The sequence below is a fragment of the Tachypleus tridentatus genome, chromosome 8, assembly GCF_004210375.1.
Source record: "Tachypleus tridentatus isolate NWPU-2018 chromosome 8, ASM421037v1, whole genome shotgun sequence".
In the NCBI taxonomy this organism is placed as follows: Eukaryota; Metazoa; Arthropoda; class Merostomata; order Xiphosura; family Limulidae; genus Tachypleus; species Tachypleus tridentatus.
Window position 1 is genome coordinate 98,168,116 of NC_134832.1, and position 12,990 is coordinate 98,181,105.

General features: G+C 33.1%; 1 protein-coding gene across 1 annotated transcript in view; it reads right to left on the reverse strand.

Annotated features, from left to right (window-relative positions):
- Positions 1-2,969: 2,969 nt before the first annotated feature.
- LOC143223020 (uncharacterized) overlaps positions 2,970-12,990 on the reverse strand; it is a 50,422-nt gene continuing 40,401 nt past the window's right edge. The window contains exon 5 of the mRNA XM_076450374.1: positions 2,970-3,126. Coding sequence (XP_076306489.1) covers positions 3,006-3,126 — 121 coding nt within the window. The 3' untranslated portion in view covers positions 2,970-3,005. The remainder of the gene's footprint in view (positions 3,127-12,990) is intronic.

The following is a 12,990-nucleotide window of genomic DNA, read 5'->3' on the forward strand; positions in this document are numbered from 1 at the left end:
AGCTAGTTGCTTCCACAACTATTTTGAAACTGGTAAAATAGTAACGTCACACACAAAAATATTTAAATAAAAATTCTAATGGTTTTAATCTGTAGTTCAGCGTCTAATAATATCAAACTGATGATATAAAGTTTTTTTTCATAAATGAAAACACTAATGTTAAAGATTGCATTTAAAGCTCTAATGAACACATCATCCAATCCATTTTAAATTGTAATACTGTTTTTTAACAAGAGTAAATTAACTTTATGCTGTCTTCTGACAATACAATACAAGTGGTAATGAATGCACACAAGTATACTTGAAGTTCCAGCATACTAAGTTTGTGTATATCTGTGTGTTACTTTCATATGCACGGGCTGGGCTATAAAGTTTGTACAGATACGTTCACTTCTGTGAACAGTAAAAAGCTCTGCTTCCGATAATCTTCTCCTGATCTTATATGTGAGGTGCATTCTGTTATCTCTCATATATTCAGTAAACGTGTTTTGTCTAGCAGTAGTATTCTTAACTGTGTGAGAAAGGTGAAATGTGTCTTATAGGAAAGGTATCACAAGACATAAAGACATACACAGAAGGGGGATAAACTGTGTTTGTTTTCTTAGAGCAAAGCCACATCGAGCTGTCTGCTGAGTCCAGGGATAAACTGTCTATGATATCTAGTCCCGAGCAATGAAAAGAGAATTTAAAAAAGATTAAAACAGAAACATTTGAGACAGTCTAACCTAAAAGTACCATTCTCTTAATTCCAACTAGTTGTAGAAGGTTTTTGTGCAAAATTACGCGATGGGCTATTTACGATGTCTCAGGAATCGAGCCCGAATTTTGGTGCTTTCAAAGAAACAAAAAATAACATGAAAATTGCACACTACTTAAAACAAACTGCTGGTGGTGGTTACATAAAATTATTTCTTGAAGTTAGTGTTTCAATTGTAATGGCTACATGTATACATGTATGAAAACCATAGCCAAATGTGAAATGGTTGGGTCAACTTATATTTCCTGACAAACAATCAAAGCAAACCTTAAATCTGAATAGCACTTTCTTTAAAAAAATGTTAAGTTTCGTAATAATTTTAGAATGTGTTTTGAACCTTGTATTAAAACACAAACGTATAATAGGCAATTGTATAATATACACAATTTCAAATTTAAAAAGCTATTTCTTTTACTTTAAAGAAAAGGTCTAGTTCATTTTCTCACATTTTAGATTATTTTATAAACTTACTTACTTTCGAAAACTTAATTATATTCTAAAATACTACTATAATATAGATTAATACAACTCTAGTTTTCCCTAATTTATTCTTTGTTGTAATATTTACAACTGAGTCAAAAAGCGTATTTTGTATATGTAAACAGGAAGGGAAGTGAAATCCTGGAATCGAATACTCGAGAACAGAAGAATACCTAGAGTAACTGAAATGAGACATACAATATACATGAAAATAAAATTAGCATCAACTCTAATCCTTACAACCAGTACGGTTATATCTTAAGCTCTAAGCGTTACATCCTATATAGCACTGAAAACATCAAGTGAATTACGCTTTGGAGAGTTAAAACTTGGACTGTCTGGTGAGTCCAAGGAAATGTGGTAAATTTTACTATTCATCAGCTCTGTTTATCAGTAAGGTATCGAAGCATTAATGTCTTGACCCATGTAATTTTGTCCTCAAATACTTGTTTTGCAATCCCACCTCTGTACCCACCCCTTTTGTTTACCCTTGGGATGCTTAGACAAGACTTCTAATACCCTAATTCACACTATTAACCACCGATTAGCTAAGCCTTTTCCCTATTTGCTGTATACGCTTGCTTACTTCGTAATGACGTGGAAAAATGCATGGAACTTTTACCCTAGAAAGACAACTCAAAATCGAGTTCCGGATTTTAGTATTGTATGTTGGAACTTTACCACTGTCCAATAAGTTTCTCGCAGCTGAGAAAAAGATACGAAACATAAAACATTTGTCTCTATTACAGCATAAGAATGTAACTAAACATTATATATTTTCAAAACAAAATCGAACATTAAGTTTTTATTGCAAACGATATGTGAAACTTTAAAATCAATGAGTGACGAATGTCTTTGTTGTCATGGTCACATAACCCGCATAATGAAAGTCATAAGGAATCGTTCTCCTAGTCATCAGTAGACCTATAATGATCTACTGATGACTTGTGTACATGTTATTGTTTTATCGGCTCATCAAGTAGCTAACCATTTATTTGGTGTTAAACCTGTTTTGTATATAGTTATAAAAGAATATTTTCAACGACTTAAAGACGGTTTCACTGGAACGAACTCTTGACACTTAACAAAGAAAAGAAAATAATTTTAGTTTTACCCGAGACTCTTTTTAATATCACATGCAACAAATAATTACACTTTTGAACATATACTTACTTCAGCATATTCGGCACAAGATTCAACTGACGTCACAAACCTCACAACGTCATCAATAGTCCACAGTGCAACCTCACTAGCATTTGACTTGTTTGAACAAGATTTGTCGGTACAAAAGGAAGGACAACGAACTTTATCAGAAGATTTGGGCGAGGTCCGAACAGGTGAATTCTCGGATTTGGATATTTTTTCGTCCAACAAGTTCGACCAACTTGGAGTTTTTCGGACGCTGACCTTTGACACAGGATCATTGTGATTACTTGTAAACGATTCTGTTTCTGTTTTTATACAGCCAATAATATCACTAATGTTTTGTGAAATAGGCGAATACAGTCGAGAACGATGCGGTAATGTATCAGTGGTGTCCAAACGAGGGCGCTTTGTTGTTCCCATCGTTAGATCTAAAGGATCAGATTTATTCTCTGACTCAAGTGGTCTCTTATTTGCCCCTCGAAGATAGTTTTCCAGCTGAGAAGCACTCTGCGCACTGGCAGTTCGAACTAAGTTTAGAAGGGTCTGTGAAGATGAAAAATCGCCGAAACTGAAGGAAACTGTACGGTTCTCTCAAGGACAGGAGATAACTTGTGGTGGCCTTCTAATTTTCTACTGTTGTTGTCTGATGGTTCCAAGTTCTTCCCAGAAGTGGAGAAATTCCGCTTTTGTATAGATGAGTTTCAAAAGGTCGGGCTATCCCATTAGGTTGAACAAAACTAAAGCTGAGAAACAAAACAAAATTACATTTGGAAAATAAAGATGTTGATCAAAAATTGAAGTTAAAAATGGTTTCTAAAGTCAGTTAATGTGAAATGTCAATCTAAATCTTTTTAAGTACAAGTGAAAGTCGATAAGGAAATGATCTGGTATAACTGGTAACAGGTATACTTTTATAATAAACTGTTGTCTAGAATGTCTCTTTTGTTTTTTATTTATAGCTATATAATGAATAAATATTAAGCGTGTTTATGCTAACAACAAGTTGTTGTTAGTGTGAATGATGAATTAAATGTTCTAAGTAAATATTTATCATACTACTGACTCAATTCAGCATTTTCTTAAAATAAAATTGAACATTTTCATCAATTACAACTTGTTAAAAACGTACGTAGTTACACCAATTGTTTCATCTCTTTTAATAACCTGTATGTGTGAACATTTCACATAAATCTATTTTCCATGACTTATTTAAGTCTGCTGTCCAATGACTCACCGATATGTATGTGGATTTATAACCCGGATTGCAAAGAGCCCACTGTGTAGTTTTGTACTTAGTTACAGACAAACAAACTAAATTAAGCAAATCTTTATACAGTTATAGATTTACTTAAAAGAAATGTATGTGTCACGCTGAACAGACAAATATATTTAATCCCAGTTTTTGTGGCATGAATTTCAAAAAATAGATCTGACTTATTTCTATAAAACTAAATACGTCTTGACAGCTTTACTTATTAATTACGGAAAAGTAGTATCCCTTATAAAATCTTCAGGGTTTAAAAAGAGATCTCCAAAAACTTCAATAAAATGCAAATCGATTAACCTGAAACTGATGTATATGCCAAAATAAATAAGGAAAACTAAGTTTAATGTATATATTTTTTTTTGTAAAAAGATAAAAAAAGTTTCTTAGTTATTAATATTTATTTATATATAATTACTGTAGACGTATTCAAGTTTCATTTTTCAACTTTTTTTGTTCAAGAATTTTGTTTCAAAAAGTTCCCGAAAGTCTTCAATATGTTGAACAAAATTATTACAAAACTTTTGTTAATTAGTGTTACTACGGTGAAACTAAACGAAGGGAATAATGAAGCTAAGTTTGGTACATTGGAAGCTTGACAGTTATTTCAAATGCTTACAGTACTTGTTCATTTACCAGAGACGTGCATTTGGATCTTTAGAACAAAATTCAGAAGATAATTTAAATAACGTTTTCTAAGCCTATCTCAAAATAATTTCGAGCTAAGTAACAGAAGACGACCACGTTTGGCTAACCATAACCAGGAGAAAAAAAGATCTGACTTATTGCTTCAAGTTTCTGGGTAATTTGTTGTTAACATTTATTTGTTTGGCAAAATTTGCTACGAAGTTAAAATGTGTATGAAAAAACACAAATAAGTTTGTGTGTTTTCTTATAGCAAATAATACATCGGGCTATCTGCTGTATCCAGAGAGGGGAATCGAACCTCTGATTTTAGCGTTGTAAATCCGTAGACTTACCGCTGTACCATCGGGAGACATAAGAACACCCAGAAATTCCTAAAGCTATTTACAGAACTATATAATTCAGTGTCGACGCTAGGCACCACTCGATACGTGCGATTTACCAAAGAGAGACTAAGAATGTTAATTATGATTGTTGAGTGACATCAACCATTAAATGCATAGCAAGTTTTCGAAGTCAAAGTTCACTGACGACTAGTTCTTGTATCTAAATTATATCTAAGCATATTATCTCTAGCAATAAATTGGAAGCGGCGTCTTAACAGAAGCTTATACAAAAACAGCTACTATCTTGACAATACCTCTGTTAAACACGGTTTGACCTATTATAGCAAACTTTTTCTTAATATTGCTGTGATAAGTCTTAATAGACAATGGACTCAAAGCTACTGTTAAGGAACATGTAGGATGAACTAAATGAATAGGGGTCAAAAGAGCTCATCCACGTATGAGCTGTCGAAAACTAACTGTGATGATTCTGTACTACTTCCGTCTATCATTTTACATCGCTCTGCAGGGGCGCTGGCGGTCATGTCACAGTCAAGCAGGTGTTTATGCATGAGAAGCACACCTACATCGCTCTCCCTATAACTGGTCTTTCTGAACTAGATTCCTCGCCCACGGACCTCCTTCAGAGTGACCAGAGGGTACGTGGCTTAATTAAGGAGCTAACCAAGGCAGACAGACAGGGAGGGTTGAGAGCAGTATCAGATGAAGCACGCGGCTCGTTCCTCGATCTAAGCAGCCCTCGCCCAAGCCAAGTGTGGCTCTAAAGGCCAGGAATACGTTGACCCACAACATCCGCATGCCTGACCGCTCACGTCCTTTGTATCTCTAGTATTTTTCAGTTAGCCCTGAGTGAAGACTTTGTCTTAGACCCGTAGACCACTACTTTAAATAATAAGAGCTGTTACACCGGCACTATCTTGTCAGATTATTAGAAATGGGGGGACAGTACAAGTGGATAGTTAACGAATATTGTGATGATACACTGGGCTGTCCTTCGAAGAACAATGGGTTAAACTGTTTATTTTTAACCCAACGCACTTTAGGATATAATGCCAGCTTCTCTTCAATATGATGCTTCGATAACAGTTGGTAGAAAAAAGTTTAATTATAAATGTACAGCCTTAAGTTTTACTTACGACAGTACACTGTTAGAATTGCTAACGTAGTTCCAGCTTCTAACAAAGGTAATTGTTTTTAAACAATGCAGTCTTGCTGTTAGTATGATATTTTCAGTCTTAACAAAGTTAGCTGCTTCAAAATAAATAAATATAAAATTAAGGTCAATATCTTACAAAGAATAAGTTCAAATGAAGCATCAGTTTAAAGTTGTACACCTAGTATGATACGTTTTTACAAGTCTACTAAATATGAGAGCTCATGAGTTACTTTTAAAAGGTTTTGTTTTTACAACTTATCTTTTCATAATACAGGTAGCATATACATATATATTATTGATACATATAATCACTTGTTCATGTTTACTTCATCCAAGATATAATCTTTTATCATTTTATTATTATACCAATTTATATAAATGAAACGACCATGAACTCCATAACATGTTTTATTTGCTCAACGATTTGGCTTTACGTCTTTCTTAGGAGCATACGTTTCTGTAATGAATTACCTCACTCAAATTAAGGTCATTGTATTCTAAGAATTAAACCGCTCACGAAACGATAGTAAAAGAGGAAGCCTAAGCCGGAACGATTAATAAAATTAGTTAATGTAAATAAGTTACTATCTGTACGAAATTTAGTTAAATTGAAGGGAAGGATCATTCATTACATTTGTTCATATTTTCTCTAAGAAGTTATTCCTTAATTTGTTTTTATATCAGAAATCATCGGCTCTTTTAGGAATTCTAAACAGTCTCTCTAACAACAGGAATGAACATTGCATGGTATTCTCTTCTGTGTGGTTTAATTATTAGAATACAGCGGTATTAATTTAAGTAACAAGGTTCACTACAGAAATTAAATGTTCATGGGAAGGACGTAAAAGCGAAACGTTTAGTAAATAAAACAACTTGTTAATATTCTATGGAATTCACAGTTGTTTTATTCATTCGAAACAATAATTATGTCTGTTTCAAGTATGATGTATGTAGTACCTATACTACGATCGTAAAGAACACAAAGCGAAACGTGGTAACTAAATATCGCTTTATTATTATGTGAACTGCAAACTAATACAAATCAAAATATTTTCCTCTTTAACATAGGTACATCTCATAAAAGTTATTTGTTGTAAGTGAAGACTAGTGCTCAGTCTACGAAGCGAAATTATGCGCTTGGTTACAAACATCATTCATAAACAAAATTAACCCATCACACATTACATATTTTCGTAACGATTATGTATAGAAGAGTTTATAAAATAACATATATATACATCTGATACACTCAATATTTAAAACCCTTATAGTAATTACGCGCTGTTATTTTGTGTGGGAGCAAGCAGATTAACACAAAGTCATTTGGACAATCAAGACAGAAGTAGAACAAACAAAAATCTTTAACGAGTTTGAACACATTTTTCTTTATTTAGTCGTTTACTTAACTCAAACCCATGTTTCTTATATAAGAAATACTCGCTGTTTATGCTTAGGAAATTGTAATCTCCATATAAGTGTCTTACACATACCACGTTAGGCCTACTGAGATGGCAAGCCCACTGTTTAAACAGGCCTAGCCCATTCATCCGTCTCAATATCGTCCGCTCACTGCTTCACCCAACACGCTGATCAGCTGTAACCGTTGGGCTTCTAACAGTCGCTGCAGTTGAGGATCTTCTCTAATTACAGGCCTCAGCTGACCAGGCCTCAACACTCAAGTACCACCGCCCATTAGAAACCCTGAACTTTACTTCAGAAATGCGCGTGCCTGCATGCCACTCACCACTCCTCGGTCATACCTTTGTGAGATAAAGTTTTCATTTACTTTCATCGTAGATTTCTCAACTTGACAGGAACTGTACACCAAAGAATGTCACGTGCTTGTTGTTATTCCTCTGTTGTATCAATCTTTACGTGAAGTATTTCTCTGCTAAATGACTTTTAACATTATTCATGCTGCCATGTTGATGAATTAAGCTTTTGTGACAAGACTCTCAAGTTGCATTTTCCGCTTGTTTTTTATCAGGGGCGAAAATTTTCAGTTAGAGAACCCTCCTCTTGCAACCTTAGTAAAATGTTGTATGGCAGTGAAAGTCTAGATAACTTGGAAACTAGTATCTGATAAAAAAATTCCAATGCACACAAAGCTAATGTTTTCGCTATATTACAAGTAGACGCAAATATCGTGTTACAAGTGTTCCATGTATTTACTTACAGTGATAAACTGGGTAACGCAGAAGTTATTCTGGGCTGACGTATGACAATAAAAATATATCAAATGTTTGAAAGAGATGATAAAGAAACTGAAAGTATGTTCAATTTCACATTTCTATTTTCAATTGTATTTGCTAATAAGAAACTGGTTTGTTAAGTTGGCAGTGCTTGTGAATCGTGTAGTCTTTGAATCGCTTCTCATCAATTAACATTAAAGTAAGTCCGATTTAACTCGCGATATTATACTAGGTAGACTGTACACAGCTAGTGAAAGAACATCTGGTATTATAAAGCATAGAAACAAGCTTAATGCCTTCGCTGAACTGAAATACGTGATAAAGAAAGACCGGATTGATCTCTGTGACAGTTTGTTTGTTTGGAATATTTCTTCGAATTAAACAAAGACTATCTACACGCTTTAGCCATCCGCAGTTTTAACTATAGGGAGGAAAGGAGGAAAGCAACTAATCAACGATATCTACCATCAACTCTTTGGCTACTTTTATCTAACCTAATAGTGGGATTTAACCATCAGATTTTCAGCGCACCCACAGCTTCGGAGGCAGAGGAGGGGAGCGCCTATTTGCAGAAAGAAGATACGACCTTGGAACTTCGGATTCACAGTCCGAGCCTATGATATAGTAACTAAATAGAAATGAATGTTAGATAATTGAACGCACTGAATTACTACTGAAGTTTATTTTCCGTTAATATACGGCGTACAATAGAAGGCGTTATTATTTTTTCATTTGGTAATGACTTAGATTTTTTTCTAATCAACCTGAACAGAGAGACATGGGATTGTGAAAACATACATTGATTGACAGAAAAATGTTTCTTGAACTTTATTACACTTTGGAGGCTTTGCTACGTAACTTCTAATAAACTTTTCTCTTTCATACATTGATATTTGTAAGTTATGTTTTCAGAATATTACAGTAGGGTAAAGGAAGCACAGTGTGGACACTATATAAATAAATGTTATGTTTCTTTGTATTTCTATAGATTATTAATTTATATGTGTAAGAGTCAATAGTTTATATTTTGCTAAAAGGTTCGGATATATATCAGTAACAGTGATTTCATTTCACGCTATATTTAATTATAATGAACGCTTCAGGTATGTGTTTGTTTGTTCTAGAGCAAACTCACATTGGGCTCTCTACTTTAGCCACCATGAAAAACCTAACCCCAAATTTAGCCTTGTGAGTCTACAAACCTGCTCCAGACACATGTGTTAAATTAATAATTTATCTGATGAACGTTTGGAGGCACATTTAATTAGTACGTCATGGTCCTACTTCTACCAGTCAGATTGGTGTTTGATTCGTAAGGGTTTCGTAAAACATTAAACTAACAAAGATAATTTCGAAACGGTCATTATTTATATGGTTGAATAGCGGTAGGTTTCACTCTTATATAATATCAATGGTTGTTTTATAAAGCAAAATGAATGTAACTGAAATATATTATCTACTATTATGACTGTTTTTTGTAAGGACGTTAAAGAGAAAAGTGGAGAATCTTAGCGTGGATATGTTTCGTTTGTTCAAGAGTACTATCGTAGTACTGTTTCGACAGTTTTCCATAAAGCTGATGACAAGCCTAGGCCTTCCTTAAAGTCTGTGTTACGGGTAGTTATCTGTAATAAATCTGAACTACTACAAACATAAATGTTTTTTACAGTATGTTATACTTCCACAGCTGTAATAAATATAAATGATTACAAACATTGGCTTTTGAGTGATCGAAATATTACTGAATACAGTTACATCGATTTTATTTTTCAAAACTTATCCGTAACGCATTATGACAGCCCCTGCGATGTTGTTAGTAATTGGCAAAACTGAAAAACTTGTTTGTTCGGTATTATCCCCCTTCCCCCTGTGAGTAAATGTGAATGAACGTGCTTAATATAATATTAGCCTGACAAATAATGTTATAGAATGGATGAAAGAAACAGTTTCAACAAACAATAATATACTAATATCAATTCGCAATCTGTTTGAATACTTTTTTATTGTACCGAATCGAAGGTGAGCTGGTCGTTTAGCAAACTGTTAAACTGAGGAAAACAAATGATTACATATACACACACATATTAAAGATACGTACTTTAATCAAGCCATGGGTTATATCAGAAAACTATTATTTCTCAGGAAGTAAGAGTGTAAGTTAGATGAAGATAACTCCTTGTTGAAATTAAATAGTCCACGTGTCTTCGTTAGGTTGGCTTTATCTTTTAAAACGGAATTAGTATGTAATACCATTACGTGAACTTTGGCTGCGAATAAAATGGTGCATGCAAAACCCTAACTGTTACCGTTGTTGTTACTACTGGAATGCGCATTTTCTCTTTCAAGACGTCTTTGACATGGAAATCAATGTGAGTTAAATGCAAATATATTTCTTTGACGCCAAGGTGAATGAGACCGTACAGACCTGCCATCTAATCTGACAAGAGAGAAAGAAACGTGTCGAGAATTCTTGTTATAAAAATACGGCTCATGAAGCTAAGTTTCCTGTAAGTGACTACAGCTGGAGTTCTTGGAATTAATTATCTTATACGTTCCAGTTTCTTTAATCGATTAATAGCACTTTGTCTGCGATGCTTTGGAAACATTTTTATTTATACAATATTTTCCATATTTTTAATAATCTGTAATAATGTATTAAAAAGGAAAAAAAAGGTAAAATTCACATTTTCTAGAATCAGAAAATTTGTTTTTCACAATAATTTTTAATGTATGCTTTGAATATTAATTTACAAACGATAATCATTTTTCTAAACAAGCTCACACTACTTTAGATAGATATTTATTAAACATGGCTCCCCAGTGACTCAGCGGTAAGTCTGAAGGTTTATAACGCTAAAACATCGGGTTTCGATAATGTGGTGGACATGCGCTTAAACAAATAAATAAGAAAGAACGTTGCCTGATAGTTATTAGTATATGAAATTAGGTCTCATATCCACATTAGTATATGAAATGAGGTCTCATATCCACATTAGAATATAAAATAGACTATTCGTGTTGAATTTAGCAATGATTAGTGTTTAAACAAATGTATTTAGATTTTAAAAATTAATTGTGATTTGTTGGTAAAACAGGATATATATATATTAATTCTCCTCTCCAATGTGGTATACTGTTCTTTAAAAAACAACAGTGTTAGTCGTCGATATTTACAATAACAAAATTCCAGTAATTTTGTATCTGCATGCAGATTTGATTTTAGCACATTACAAATCTACAAATCTCTTTTTGGTATGCGATCCTAACAACCACACCTATTCAAATATTATTTGACGATAGAAGCACGATCGTTAGATCTAATCATCTCAATGGAGTGACGTGTGGGGAATAAGGGGTCTCTCTGGCAAATAGATATGTTTAGAACATTATATTTTCCGCCCACCCTGAGGGCGTGGACGGAACGATTTTCTGTAACTTTAAAATATAAGCATATTGTTCTTGGTAGTAATGTTTTCCCAAGGATGCTTCAGAAATTACTTATAAAATATGGGTTTTAAAGTCTGCGATACGCATCAGTTCTCAACTGAGATCTGCAAATTCATGAAAGAAAATATCTTTAACTATTTGAGTAAAACTATGCAAGTAGTTTTATTTCCCGGTATTTTCTAAAATTGTTCTGTAAAAAGATGACATGTTTTTTAGTTAAGAAACTAAAACCTTTTTATATAAAACTATGCAAGTAATTTTATATCCCAGTACTTTTTTAAAACTGACCACTAAAAACGTAAAATATGTTTTTTTTTCAGAAATTAAAATGTTTTTATGGTTCAAATCCTTAAAATGTGTTTAAATTATCTCCTCACCGTGTTTCTTTATCGTAAAATTAAAAATACATTTTTCCTCTCCTTGCTTTCTCCTCATAAAATATCAAATTGCACCTGCACTTCCTTCCTCTGTACACAAAATTTTAAAATTATCCTTACAATAATTTTCTTGATTCAAGCGAAATGTGTTTTGTGATAGCTGCAAAAAGTTTAGAAATAAAACGAAACAGTGGGAAGGTTGGTGGGCGGGTTAATCTATTGTTGGTGGTCATGATAATTTTTTACATTACTTCTCCTTAAAGCTTTATTTGTGTGTCTGTAGTTTCCATCTATAAATATCTGTGATAAAAGGTACAAAAGAAAACGAAAAAATCGAACAATAGATATAATTCTGATGGTATTATTATTCTTGACTACGAAACAAAATACTTTTGATTCCCTAATACACAAGTAATTACTCAAACTTATTTTCAGTTTTGGAACAAATTGTTTTGGAGAAACACTGCCTTTATTTGTAAAAAAAACATATAAACATGATATTTCAAACTGTGTTTTCCTAGTCAAAAAATGAAATTGTCCCTTTTGCTTCTAAATCACTGTAGACTCAAAGGAATAAGTTTCTAATTCTTTGAAGAAAAATAAAAGAAACTCGGAATCAGACTTATGTTATGGCTTAATATGAAGTATAATAAACATTTCGGTAAAACAAGCCACAAATCTCAATTTTCGTTTCAAAATCAAAGCCTCTGAAAATTTTCTTTCATATAAAACCAACAGATTATAAAGACTAAGGCTCATATATTAATATTTTACTGCATTTGTACAGTGAGCATGGATACGAATTCAAATACTATTCGTTCGACCTTCTGTTCACTTCTTCAGAAAGTTGACAGCGTTTACATGGAATAATGCACTAGTATTAATTAAAACCCCTGATCACAATTAGCATTGGTTTGTCGTCTGGTGTTACTGATAAAAACAAATACTTTTAATTTTGACGTCTAACCCTAAATACATTTTCCGTCCAGATACGAAGTTGGTAACAATAACAAACAATGTCGACTCTACATATTTCACATAAAAAAACAAAATAAACTATTAATACTGCACTCTTGTATCTTAATTAAATGTATATCACACAAAGTATAGATACGCTTAGTATACACGTTCTGACTATCAAGAAAACGAACACTGGTCATGAACTAGTGGTTAGAACTA